This window comes from Pteropus vampyrus, unplaced genomic scaffold, assembly GCF_000151845.1.
Source record: "Pteropus vampyrus isolate Shadow unplaced genomic scaffold, Pvam_2.0 Scaffold371, whole genome shotgun sequence".
NCBI lineage: Eukaryota > Metazoa > Chordata > Mammalia > Chiroptera > Pteropodidae > Pteropus > Pteropus vampyrus.
Window position 1 is genome coordinate 264,127 of NW_011889152.1, and position 13,804 is coordinate 277,930.

The window sequence follows — 13,804 nt, forward strand, 5'->3', positions numbered from 1 at the left end:
GGCTTTAGTTAAGTCACTTATTAACTTACTCATTACGTAAAGGGAAACATAAAATCGACCCCACTTTATGGTTTTTGTATTTCTGAAATGTTTCAGGATAAATGCCTTGCTCCCTTATTCTCAAAAAAAAGTTTTATTTTTCTGCTGAAAAGTTTGAAATGAAATGATCGTGTTGAACATTTTCCGTTTACATTGCATAGAAGCCACAAGGTCACAAGAGCTCAGGAATCGGGCTGGGGAGAAGGAAGCCAGTGGCGGTGAAGGCGGGACAGTGGGACGTGGTCTCAGCATTCACCCTCGTGCAGGGTCTCGTTTCAGTCCTTAGGTCCCTGTAAACAGCCGCGTGGGCTCGCTCCGCCCGCACTTCCTCCTGGGAGCTGTGAGTCTGGTCTTAGCCGGGGCTGGGAGTGGGGGTGGGGGCCGGGGAAGCACGGGTGAGAAGGGGGCGTGTGGGCTCTCGGGTGCGCCCTGGCAGAGGCGCTGAGGCCCGGGCGCCTTCGTGCTCGCGCCTCCGGTGGGCCCCTCCCCTTTTCTGGGTCCTTCCTCCCGCCCGGCTCTGAATTGGCGTCAGCACACGGCAGGGAGCACAGCCCCCTTCTGAGCACTCACGTGGGGAAGTGGGGGCCCCCACCTGCCCAGGTCTCCCTGGGGAGAGCAAGCGCGGCCTTCGCAGACGGACGCCTGCCTTCGATGCGTCTGGAAACACTGGGATTCGACAGGGTTTAACCAGCTGGGCGGCTGAAGAAATTCCTACAGTGCTGACCTGTTTTTCTTAAATGGTGTTATTCTCTGAGGGCAAACGTGGCTTTCAGTGACACAGAAAGGTCCTAAATCTTTTTATGCTATCCCAAGCTCTTCCACGGAGGCCAGCCCGGGAAGTCGCCGGCCAGGCCGCTTTCTAGGAGGGCCCGGGTGACTCCAGCTTGCTGGCGATCGTCTGTCTGACCTTGAGCAGGACCTCCTGGAACTGGGGGTACTCGTCCTTGACGTGGTCGAGGATGGAGCCGATGGCGGCCAGCCGGTTGTGCATGCGCCTGTGCTCCCCCAGCAGCGAGTCCTTGGAGCGGTACAGGAACACATACCTGCCATCCTTCACCGCCTGCAGGTGCTTCTGGCGTGCCTGCAGGGCCACGAGCTCGGAAAGGTTCTTGGGTGGGAGAGGGGATCTGGGTCAGGCAGTGCACAGTGAAAAGAGGGCCCCCGGGGCCACCCCACACGCACTCAGGTCGGGGGAAACGGCAGAGGACGCCAACGGCCGCAGGCACAGGCTCTGCATCACGGAGACAGTCTGCGCCCTCGGCCGGGGTGGCCCGCTCCCTCGTCTCCTGCAAGCCCGACTCACGTTTGCTCCACGCGGCCGTCTCCACCCCCTGCCACCCCGCCCCCGCTCCTCCCCGATTTTCTCCAGAGCATCTGCCACCATCTAACATGCGCTCCCTCCCGCCCCCAGCACGTGGCCTCTGGGAGGGCGGGGGACGAGGGACGAGGGATGGGTGCTTTTCTGTTCCACGCTGCAGCCCAAGTGCCCAGGGCCATGCCCGGACCACAGAGGTGGACAAAGAGTCACGCCACGCTTGACCGGGTCCGGGGCAGGCCGCGCCCGTGGACATGTGGCACTGCGGCTGTGACGGCAGCAGACTCCCTGGCCTGGGTTCCTCGTGGCCCTCGTGGCTCACGGCCTTGTCTACCTGTCGCTTGAGGGCCACGAGCCGGTCCAGGTCAGCATCGAGCTCCTCGGTGTGGGCCTGCGCGGCCGACAGCTGAGCCTGCTGCTCCTGCAGGCGGTCGCTCACGTGCTTCTGCGTGTCTTCCAGCTCCGAGAGGGTGGTGGTGCACGCTTCGGTGGCCTAGGGGACAGGCGGGGTCATCTGGGGACCCTGCGTCCTGCTTCTCTAGTGGGCGGAGAGGAGTCGAGCTGGAAGGCCCCGCTGAGAGCCTCCTATGCACAGGGTCTGGGAGGACTCCCGGGGGCGAGGACAGTCCCTGCGCCTCACACCGTGACCAGGGCGGGGGCGGGAGGAAGTTCCAGTGGGACGCCAGGGCCCAGTTAAATCCTCACTGTGGACCGCTCCCCAAAGACGGGCTCCACTTGAACAAAGATGGGGGTGCCAAGAGTCCTGGGGGGGCCCCCCTCCTGCAGGGGATGTGTCTGCATGGGCACCAGGAACCAGGTGCCGCTTGGCAGTTGCGTGCCAAAAGTGGGGGAGACTCCCGGGGCAGGGGCCGTGTCGCAGGGGTGCAGGTGTGGGCCGGGGAGCGTGAGGCAGGGCGTGGGAGTGGAGGTGGCCGGCATCTGCAGCCCAGAGCACAGAGGACAGGCTGGGCACCGTCACCGTGGGGTTGGGGGGCAGGGGCTGGTTCTCAGGGGAAGCAGACGATTAAGAGGAAGCGAAGTCTGATAGCACTTGGCAGCTGTCGGCTCCAGTGGATGAATGAAAGAGAAAGTGCTCGGGCTGTGGCTGGGGACATCGGAGCGTGTGCGATGCGGCTGGCCGGGGTGACCGGAGGTCGCGCTGGGCGTGTGTGTGAGAGACGCAGGAGGATTGGTGTGCACCTGTCCCGTCGCCGGGAGCCAGACGTGGGTGCAGGAGGGCGTCGGGGCGGGCGAGGCAGGGAGGGGGCCCCAGCAGGACTCTCTGCTGGGGAGGGGCTGAGAGGCACGCCCAGGGGAGCCGGGATGGCTGGGGAGGAATGGGTGTCAGGAGTGGCCGGTGTGGCAGAGGAGATCAGCCGACAAGGACCCAGAAAAGGCCCCTCGGCCACCTCGAGTGACATCCAAACTAGCAGCTGGGCCACGTCTGTCATTTCGGCTGACCTGCCCTTACACGGGACTTACTCCCTCGGGGCTAGTCCAGCATTTCGTGACGTGAGCGTCCATTCCACAGGTCAGTAAGCTGAGGCACAGAGAGGCAGCCAGCGGCCTGAGCTGTGAGAGGCAGAGCTGGCTGGACCCCCACTGCGGGGGTCCGCGGTCAGGGTCTGCCTCACGTGACCCTTGGCCTAGCTGGCAGGGGTTAACTGCTCACGTTTCTACCGGGCAGACGAGGAAACAGGCTTAGAAAGCTTCCACACGCACCCAAGGCCACACTGCTGCGCAGCGGGGGCCGAGGGAAGGTCGAGCCTGAACCCTGGCCTGGCGATCGCTCAGGGACACCAGCTGCTCCCCGTCCAGGGCACACACCACGTGCTTGGTCAGTGTGGCCTGGCGAGCGGAGATGTGGGCTCGCGTGGGTGTCTTCGCATCCCCATCGGCCTCTGCCCTGCACCCACTCAGCGTCAGACACGGAGGCCCATGCCTTCGCTGACACCACGCGTCCCTGATGGCGCTTCCGTTACGCAGAAGGGGCTGGTATATGGCCGCCTCCAGCTCCCAGCTGCACCCTCCAGTGAGACCTCCTGTTAAACCCGAGAGAGGCCCTAACACTGCAGACATCAGGGGTCCTGGGGAGGCACCCACTGACCTCCAGGGCTCTCTGGCAGCCACTGTGTCACCACCCAGAACCAGCACGTGGGGTGCGGGTCTCAGGCTCAGAGGACGCGGTGGCTTTTGTCCACAGTGCAGGACAAAGCTGGCTGATCTGGTTCCAAAGCCAGGCCCCTTCTATTCCCCCTCGGGCCCCACTGTCACGTATCTGTCTCGTAGAACAGCCTGACGCAGCAGCTCTGACGACAGCCCCAGAACAAGGGGCAGAAAGAGAGGCGCTGGCTGAGAGGCGGGCTGGGGGGACGGACTGAAATCGCAGCCCAGGCGGGGGCAGGCGCAGCATCCGAGGACAGCCCGGGCCAGCGATGCCTGCCAGAGAGGCTGGTGACACGCCGACCTTGTGCACGGGGGATGGCGGGTGGACGCCAGCCCGCAGACGGGCCATCCTCGGCGCGTCCCCTTCCGCGTCGGGGCTCCCCTACCTTGTGGACGTCTCTGATCTTCCGCCGCAGCTCCGTCTGCTTGTGGTGGAAGTCTGTCCGGGTGATAAATTGCTTGTCTATCTTGCTGTGCCCCTCGGCCCGGCTCACGATGGTCTCCCTGCGGGCGACGGCCAGCTCCATGTCTCGGATCATCCTCTCCTGCTGCTTCAGCAGCTGCCCGTGCTTGACCTGGGTACGCAGGGCAGAGGGGCCGGGCAGGAGGCTGAGACACGGCTGCCCGGGCGAGCTGCCAGCCCCCCCCACCCCCGCACCCGGTGCACCCCACGGAACCAGCAGGGAACCAGCGAGGGGGACCCGCCCGAGGACAGAGAATCTGGAGGCATCGTCAACCGGCCAGGGTGGGTTTAAGGTGCATATAGAGAACGAACCGGCAGCAGGAGGCACAGAAACGGTCAGAGACCGGAGGGGGCGGGAGCTGTGCGGACGGTGCCTGGGTTTGGCTCCTGGAAGCAGGACAGGGACATCGCCCCCAAACAGCGGAATCTGGTTATCGTCTGTAGTTCGGTTCGTCGTTGTGTCTCGAGGTTGATTCCTCGGTTGGGACAAACGCACCATGGTTTCGTGGGATAGTGGGTGCCATGAAGGGCGTGTGGGACCTGGGCTGGGGACTGGGTCGTGGCGACAGGTCGACTGTAAGGCGCACAAGGGAACTTTCTCTGGTGGTGGAGTGTTATGCGTCTTGATTATGGTGATGGCTGCACACGTGTGTACATGTGTCAAAACTCACCAAACTGGGCGTTGAAAGCATGTGCGTTGTTGTCTGTGAGTTACACCTCAGCAAGTTGATTACAATAAGGAAAAAGGGTAAGTGAGCCAGAATCCCCAGAATGGTGCAGGAAGACCTGGCCGACGCCAGTTCAAGATGGACCACAGGGTGACAGTAACTGAACACTCCGCACTGGTGTAAGCCTTGTCCAAGTGACTGTCACAACAGAGCAGCGGGGTGCAGTCAGGTCACGTGTGGGGAGCTGCTGGGTCACCTCGATTTAGTGAGAAAAGCGTGGATTCTTTCATACACGCTGTTGGCAAAACTCACTCCCCAGCTGGGAGGAAATGGAGACGGACCGCTACTTCACCCCCTCGCAAACAGAAATTCCAGGCGGATTCTAGGTCTGAGTATGTGTGAACCATGGAAAACAACCTAGGGGTGTATTTGTGTAACTTCGAGCTGGGGGGACCTGCTGAAGCAACACAGGAGACCTAGGAGCCACACAGAAAGCGACGGATAACCTTCTCCAACAGAAACGTGGCATACGTTCTGAGCGGGCAAGACCCCACGCAGGCGGAAAGGCCAGCGGTAGAGAGAATATTTGGAATAGGTATTAAAGACAGGGGTTAGTGCCCCAAAACACAAGGAGCTCCTGGAATTCCTGAGAAACGAGAAAACAGCCCAAGAAGAAATTGACAAAATGCAAACAGCAGCACAGAACACGTGTGTGCACACACGCGCGGACGCGGAGGCACGCGCCTCGGCCTAATCCCCCCGGGCGAGCCAGCAACACAAATCCACGGGACACTGACAAAACCCCTTTTCACACAGTGAATCGTCAGATATTATAAAGACTGGTAAATGAACAAGCGAGTTAGGCAAAGTCGCAGAAATCGTTAATATACAAAAACCAATTGTACTTCTGTACGGTAACAACGAGCAATTGGAAAAAACATTTAAATATCATTTACGACGGCACCAGAGAACTTGAACTGCTTAGGCATAAATCTAATAAAAAGGTCTGGAAGACCCAGGTGGCAGAAACCGGAAACACGGACATGGGAAGTCAAACAGGACCCAAGCGAAGGCGGAGACCTCGTGCTCGGGGGTCAGAGCCATCGCCTTCGCGTGTCGTTTCTCTCCCCGCTGACCTGGACGTCCTGTTCAGTTCCAGCCACGATCCCAGCAGGAAGTTTTGTAGAAATGAAAGAGCCGATGCTCACATTTTTATGGAAAGGCCAAAGATGGAGACCAGACGTCACGGTTTTGAGAAGGCGGGACAAAGCTGGAGGGACCCCCCGAGCGCAGAGCCGCGGGGACGGAGCCTGTGCGGGATTTGCGGAAGGACGGGCTCGCAGATCCGCGGGACGCCGCAGACGGCCCAGAAGATGTGGTCAGCTGATTGCGACGGGGGCGCGAAGGCACCCCGTGGGGGAAGGACAATGTGACGTCCACACGCCGAAACACTGACCTGGGACCGCAGCTCGCCCCGTCCACGAAAACCAACTTGAAATAGATCGTAGACCTAAGTGGAAAACCCAAAAGCACGAAGCTTCTAGAAGAAAACATCACAGAAGATGTCTTAGACGCGTCGCCAGAGCTATCCGCGACCAATCTCAGACACGCCGCGGCCGGTGAGCAAAGCCGGGCTCAAACGCTCCGTGCCGAGCGATCCACTCATGACATCCCGGAAAAGCCGAAACTGCGGGATCCGTGCTTGTCGGGGGCCGGGCGGCGCGGAAGGGCACGAGGGGGTGTGACGATGACGGAAAGAGGCTTCGGGACACAGCCATGCTCAGGTAGCTTTTGGAAAAGTGACCAGTCGCACGCCGGTATGGCCAGAGACTCTGTGACCCCGTAATCCTAGTGTAGGATTACCGAGTGGGGGATCCGGCCGTCTCTCTCGGTTATCAGACCGACTGCTGCGTGTCGCGAGGCTTGTGTTCAAGTCACCCTCATTTTACTTGGTGGCCCCAAAGTGCAGGAGTAGTGACGCGGGTGGCCCCGCTACGCCACGGAGAAGCCAGAAGTGCTTCCTTCAGGGGAGCGGGAAATGTGCGTGCAGAGAAAAACCCGGTACACATAGGGCAGGGCGTCCACCGGCGGGGGGGGGGGGTCTTGGAATGTGCCCCCCGTTCGTGAGGGGGGACTTCCTGTAAGGATATTACGTAACGTCGTTCACAGTGACGAGACGATGAACTGGAAACAGTCTGAATTTTCATCGGAAAAATCGTGGTATGTCCATGGTAAACTCTGGGACTTAAAGAATGGATTAATGGCCACGTTGTTTTTTTAAAAAATAAGTTGTTGAATTGCAGGTACGGATCCTCTTTTCGTTAAGGAAAAAAAACACGGAGAAGAGGGGAGGCGGCCCCGGGCCGTGCGTCTACGAGCTGTGCCGGACGGTTCGGTCCTACGGTTTGGTCCCACGAGCTTTGTGTGGTTTGGAAAGTCAATTAAATGGACCGTTTTTTAAAGCTTCAAAAGTATATGCGTCTGATCAGAATTCCTCTGAGCTCGACAGCCGGAGGGGTTATTGAAAACAGCGTTGTGAAAGTGATGTCACGTTTATTTTTGTCACCTGCTCTTATTTGTACCCTGAAAGCCTTGAACTCTTGGCTCCGTGACAGCTTGTGATTTGATCACCCACCTTTTTAAGGTCGTGAAATCCAGCTAAAGATGACGGCGGGGAGAGGTGGTGGGGGCGTCCCAGCGGGAAGAGGGGGGCCGTGCCCTTGGAACCCTCTCCCTGAGTGGGACCCTCCTGGCTCCTGCAGTGGGGCACACCCCACTCGTGGGTTGTGAGATGCGGGGACCACAGCCAGCATTTAAGAATTGGGGTGCACAGATCGCCTGTGCTACGGACAGAACATACGGAGCTGTGCATCCCAGCTGCTCTCCGATGGTCTCGGTGCAGGAAGAACAGAAGTGGACATGGACGTAAGGCCGGTGGGCAGGGGGGGACAGCATGTTTCGCTGACGCTCGGCGTGCGTGCGGGTCACTGTGCTGGGGCGGCTCCCTCCCCGGGCCCCCCACCCGCCCTCCCCACCCACCTTCATCCTGTGGATCTCGGCCTTCATGGCTCGGATCTCCGTCTGGCCGGTCTCGGAATCCACCGAGGCCCGCATCTCTTTTGCCAGCTGGATTTTTTTCTCCCAAAGCATGATCTGGTGTCTGTAAAAAGGAGGAGGCCAAGTGAGAGCCGGAGAATTTGAGGAGATTTCTTCCGGAAGCCGCGCTGAGCTCCAGGAGTTGAGAGCCCACCCACCGTGGCGGGTAGGGGTGGGGCGGGGTCGAGAGCCGGGTCTGAGCGGAAGCGGGCTCAGGCACGGGGCCAGTGTCTGCGGTCCCGTGCGGTCACTATGGAAGACACCCCCCCAGGGGTGTATTTCAACACCCAGCACGAGGGGAGGGTGTGGCTGTTAAGTAAGGACATTTCCCCCGGTCTGGGACCAGAAGGTCAACCTGAACCCTCGCACCTGACATACCCCCTCGAGTGCCTGCTGGCCCCCCCACCCCCAGGCCGGCGGAGGCGGGGAGCGGGGACTGCCCCACCCTGGAGGCCACAGTGGGGCTGGAGGTCGACTGTCCTGCTGTCCCCTCCTCCTTCCTCTCCTCTCCATGCCCCAGAAGTCACGCTCCCCAAATACGGTGCAGCCTCCAGCGGCCACCTGGCTGTCCCTTACACCGGTGGGCTCTTCCGCCTACGATGCCCGTGTGGGTGGGCAGGTGGGGCTCACAGGCTGCACCTCATGGGCACCCGCCACATCAGCGGGAGGCCCACTAGCACCCCAGCCAGGCACGGGGTGGACATCTGCTTTGCTAAGAACCGAGGGGCTGAACGTGGCCGGAGGGCTCTGGGGCTGGACACTGTCACAGCCCAGGCCAGCAGCCAGCATTGGCCTCTCCTGCATGAATAGGGCGTCTGCAGCCACGTGCGGCTACGGAGCCCTTGAACTTGGGACGTGCCATACGTGTAAAATACGCAGCAGATCTCAAAGACCGAGTGCAGGAGAAGAGAAGGTAAAATCCAAATTCCGGCATCCACGGATCAAATCTGCTGGCACGCGGCCGCCCTGCTCGCTCAGGGCTGCGCACAAGCCGCGGCTTCCACAGACGCCGAAGGCTCGAAAAGCCAATGCCTTCCCCGCCAGGCATCGAAGGAGGCAGACCCGTGGCGTGAAGAGAGAGGCAGACAGAGGCAGAGACGCAGAGACTGGGGCGGTGGAGTCCGTAACTGTCTGGGACCCGCCAGCCCGGGAGAGCTTTGCCGTGCTTTCCTTTTGTTTTCAGTGTGATGGGCGACATCCCTGGTGCTTTACCGCACGGCCCCACGGCTACTCTGCAGCTGCCCGGGGGGACGCGAATGGACGGTGGGACTCTGCCGTGGACCCGGCAGGGGCGGCCGCACGCGGACCACCGGCCCCGGCCCCGGCCCCGGGCACTCACTCGGCCTCCACCAGGTTGTTGAGGATGGACGCCTTCTCCTCGGTCAGCTGGTCCAGCCGCTCCTGCATCTCGATGGTCTCCCTCTCGGAGGCCTGCGGGGGCAAGAGGCGGGGACGGCTGTGTGGCAGGCGCCGGGCGACGTGCGCCCAGGCCTGGGCCCTCGGGGACGGAGGGACCGGACCTTGAGCGACCGCACGAACTCGTTCTCGGTCACCAGGTTGTGCTGCTGCAGGCCCTCGGAGTCACTGCGGCTCCTGCTGCTGAGCACGTGCAGCCTCTTCAGGTCGTTGCCCAGGCCCTTCATGTGCTGCTCGATGTCCTTCTGCTCCTTCTTCTCCTGGTCGATCTTCCCTGCGGCGGGGGGGCGGGGGGCGGGGACCCAGGGTCAGCCCCGGGGGCCAGGCCCCCTCCCGCTCTCGTCCTCCGGGCGCCCCCACCGGATCGCGTCCCTCCCGCGCCAGAGGAGGGGGAGGGGCCCCTCCCCAGCTCCTGGTTTCTGAAGCCTGGTCCCTGGAGGGACAGAAAGAAGGGGGCTGCGGGGTGACCTGCGGGTGGGGCGCGTGATCACGGAGGGCAAGCGCCCTCACCCCCGGGAACATGGACCCTCTGCTCGGACACTGAGTCTGCAGGAAGAGGGGGCCTGCCCTCCCCACAACGCCGCCCGCGCCAAGTCTCCAGCAGGCGGTTTGGGCCCCCCAAAGGCAGGACAGGCAGCAGCAGGACCGCTGGGAAGAAATGGGGCATGACGTGTCGCTGCATCTTGGCGGCTTCAGCTGTGCCTCCCGCCTTGGGCAGGAGGGGACCCTTCCGTGGCCCCATCTCTGGTAGCGCCCGGTCCGTGAGCTTCACAAACTCAGTACATTTTCTCAACGCTTCCGTCCCCGGGCCCGTGAACCGCCCGCGGTCAGGGCCACAGCTCGTAGTCACGAACCGCGCCGTGAGTGCGGCCACCGGCTCCTGCTACCGCTTCGTGAGAACCGGCCAGGGCGGCTCGCGGTCCCCGTGACACGGGGCGCGGGCACTTACTCTCTATCCGCAGCTTCTTCTGCTCCAGGATCTGGACCTCTTTCTTGAACATGTTCAGGGCGGCCAGCTGCTCCTCGCGCTCCTGCGTGGCCTTGACCATCTCCTGCTGCAGGCGGAGCCAGCTCACCTGGGCCTGCGACACGGCCGTGCCATGCTCGTCCAGCAGCCTGCTCAGCCGCTTGATCTCAAGCTCCAGCGGTCCCAACTCTTCCCCCTGGGAGGGAAATTTGCCGAAAAGCAAAATGAGCCTCCTCGTCGTCAAAGGCTGGCTTTCTGGGGGCGCTGCCGGGGTCCGGGACCCCTGAGATCCTGTATCTGCGTGACGGTGGGGTGTTTACACTCAGGGCCAGGGCTCCGTCCATGGGGACCCTCACCTGAGGGCGCCGGCCGCATGCCCCTGACCCGCCGTGGGAGATACGGGTCTCAGGGGGTCTGCAGCCCCACCACGCCTCGGCTTTGTGGGGGGGACAAGTGCAGATCGGTGAGGACTCCCTTACCCAAAGGGGCTTTGCAAGTTGTACTGTAATGGCTGTCACAGGTCAGGGTCCTCCCCGCACCCCTAGAATCCACTCGGGTGTGCCTCCGAGAGGCCCCCCGGTGCTCGGGGCCAACCTGAGAGCTCGCCGCCGTCTCCTCTGGGACTTGAGGCACGCGGTGGGGTCCCCAGGTGAGGGACACCTGGACGGCCTACCTCAAGCCTCAAACCCATGAGACCGCATGTCTTAGAGCATAGTCAGCAGCGGTCAGCGGGTCTGATCCCACCAGCTGCCTGTGTGTGTGTGGCCCACGGGCCATACAGAAAAATCAGAAAGAAAAAGAAGATTTTTGTGCCAGGTGAAAGGCGTATGGAATTCAAATTTCAGTGGCCATAAATAAGCTGTTATTGGGCACGGCCACCCCCGTCTGACTACTGCTCGCCTGTGGCTCCTGTCCCCACAGAGCAGGGGCGAGAGGCCGCCTGGCCGGGAACGCCTGAAATATTTACTATCTGGCCCTTGCTTAGAGCATCCCGCACACGTCCAATGACCCCTGGGTAACGGGTAGGGAAGGAGGGACCGTGTTCGATGAGGGGTCATCTCTAAACGTGGGCAGTTCCCTGCGGCCCCACCCCCAGCTCGGACAGCATCTGCTCCAGCTGCTTGTTGAGAAAGTTGATGAGGCCTTGCTTCCTCTCGATCAGGGCCATGCGCCTGGAGATCTCGTTTTCGCTGTTGGTGATGAGGTCGTTGACTTTTTTCGCTTCCTTGTCCAGCTCGCCCAGCATCTTCTGGTACATGGTCAGCCTGCAGCTGGTGTTTGTGATGTCCAGGGTGGTCTGAGCAATGTCGCCGTCAATTTTGGAAAGATGTGTCACCTGTGTGAGCAAAAGGAAACATGTCTGAACAGTTCCTCTTGGGGGGAGGTGCCTGTCGCTTCCTCGATCGCCTGGGTGTTCGTCTGGAGAAATGCCACGACGTCATCGGGCAACCAGAAGGCTGGTTTGCTCTTCATCTCCAGGACCTACTTATTGAAATCCTCATGGCGATTTCCCACAATAAAGAGAGGTAGCATTATTGTTTCTTCTTATTAAGCGAACAGTAACATAGGTTGCGGGGGAAAATGTGAAAATGCAGACGAGGAGACGGGAGAACGTGTTAACGGCCCCTGGTTCTGCCGCGCGGTGAGCCCCCCTCCACCTGGAGTCCCGTATAGGAACCCCGACCTCCCCCGCCAAAAACGAAAACAGGGTCACGCTCTGCAGATAGGTCTGCAAGCCACTTCTTAATCTGATAAGTCTTGTCCGACGTTCGGTGGCTGTGCCGCACTCCAGCGTGTTTGTGACGTGGTCTAGGAAGCGAGTCGCAGCTGCCGTCACGCATCCCTTTGTGCGTGTCACAGCTGTCAGCTCAGCGCCCGGTGTAGGCGGTCGGCACGCTCCGGGGAAGGGAGCCGCGGGGCCGGCCCTGAGTGTGTGGGCGAGGTGTCCCGCGGTGCCGGCCCTGAGTGTGCGGGCGAGGTGCGGGGAAGGGAGCCGCGGGGCCGGCCCTGAGTGTGCGGGCGAGGTGTCCCACTCTCAAGGACGCTGTGGCAAACGCTTAACGGTTTCTCACTTGTGTTCGGCGGACAAATCAATGTCCGTATATTTAAGTCCGTATATAAAGCTAGACATAGTCCCCCAAAGGAAAGGTCCTACAATGGGGTGCCTGCCACCCCGCGGACCCTGGATGCACATGACCTTGGGGCTCTTGCTGAGCTTGGGCTTGGAGGACAGGGGCTTCAGGGCGTAGTGGGCAGCTGAGGGCATCGCAGGCCGCTGTCCTGAGTGCCCCACCGGCCACCCCCGCCTGCTCGTCTGGCTCTCAGAAGGCAGACGCGCTCGGACCCCTGTGCACGGGGCTTGTCACAGGGTCTTCATGATAGGCAGGCAGGGAGACGGAGGCAGTGACGGCCACTCAGGCTCACTCGGGAACGAGTGCTTCAGCCGGGGCCGTGGGTCCGCCCTGACCCCACCCGCCAGCCCCTCGCCCTTCACCCTCTCATGGTCGTGGCCCCCACCCACCCCAGCCCCCGGGTCCCCTCCAGCTGGCTCTGTCTCACATGTACTCTCTGACCGGCCACCGTGGGTGACTTTCCAGGACGCCTGGCATTCCGAGGTTATATAGCCAGACCTCGCCCACGCGGAGCAGGCGTTCCCAGTATCTCGAGTCACCAGCGCCCTGCGGCGACACTCTTGGGCCCTCTGGCCCCCCGAGCTGGGGCCAGGCCACCTACGCCTTTCTTTGTCAAGACCGTCTGAGACCGCCAGGCACTCTGGGGTCTTCCTCTCTACCCCGTGGGGGCTTCAGTCCCTAAGTCCCCTTCAGCCACCAGCCAGAACCCTCCTCCCCCCCCCAAGACTGTCTGTTGTCATTGTCAAGGTCACCCCGGCCTCCTCCTGGATGTCAGTGCCGGTCCTGAATTCACCGTCTAGACCCCACCACTGACCCGTGCCCACCTTCCCTCTGGACCCCAGCTCCAATGACTCCATAATCTCTGCGCCTCATCCCAGACGCGCCCCACGCCTTCTGCCACCAGCAGAGGGGGGAGTGTCCCCTTCCAAAAGCTGGACTTGGGCTACTGTAACAGCCACATGCGACCAAGACTCCTTACTGCCCTCCGCTGGACACTGGCAGCAGTGCATGCACGGCTTGCGTGGGCGGCTGGGGCTGGGGTCCCAGGAGGCCTGGGGACCCACCTCCGGGGCGGACAGCTTACTTCACGCCTACCACACTCAGCTTCTCCAGTGCACCCCGCATCTCCTGCTTCTGCTCCTGGCTGGTCTTGCTCCTACTTCCCAGAGAAGGGACCGCCGGGCACCCCGGTGTCGGCCAGGACGTGCCAAGGAGACCCAGTTCTGTGTGTGTCCCCCACTTCCTTGGCATGAGCGGGCCAGGAGCAATCCGCCCCCTCCCAGGTGCCTGGGAGGGGTGAGGTGTGTACAGGCGGCCACCAGGTAGACGGCGGCCCCGCCCCCCAGGAGGACAGGTGAGCCCACCAGCTGGGTTGCCTTTGTTCAGCTGGGCCCCCTCTTGACCGGCACCCACCAGGACAGCAGCGGCAATGGGGACGTTTAAGGAGCATGGCCTCTGGCCCTCCCCTGACATTTTGCTCAAATTTTACTAACCATTAGAGCTAACCCTCCAACCACTGTGAGCTGTGTGGTGTCACGTGCC

General features: G+C 61.6%; 1 protein-coding gene across 1 annotated transcript in view; it reads right to left on the reverse strand.

Annotated features, from left to right (window-relative positions):
* Window positions 1-114: 114 nt before the first annotated feature.
* CCDC40 (coiled-coil domain containing 40) overlaps window positions 115-13,804 on the reverse strand; it is a 37,080-nt gene continuing 23,390 nt past the window's right edge. The window contains exons 13-21 of the mRNA XM_023523016.1: window positions 12,312-12,386; window positions 11,221-11,570; window positions 10,113-10,326; window positions 9,268-9,437; window positions 9,087-9,178; window positions 7,691-7,811; window positions 3,907-4,095; window positions 1,689-1,847; window positions 115-1,147 (exon numbers count right to left, since the gene is read on the reverse strand). Of these exons, the coding sequence (XP_023378784.1) occupies window positions 899-1,147; window positions 1,689-1,847; window positions 3,907-4,095; window positions 7,691-7,811; window positions 9,087-9,178; window positions 9,268-9,437; window positions 10,113-10,326; window positions 11,221-11,570; window positions 12,312-12,386 (1,619 nt within the window). The 3' untranslated portion in view covers window positions 115-898. The remainder of the gene's footprint in view (window positions 1,148-1,688; window positions 1,848-3,906; window positions 4,096-7,690; window positions 7,812-9,086; window positions 9,179-9,267; window positions 9,438-10,112; window positions 10,327-11,220; window positions 11,571-12,311; window positions 12,387-13,804) is intronic.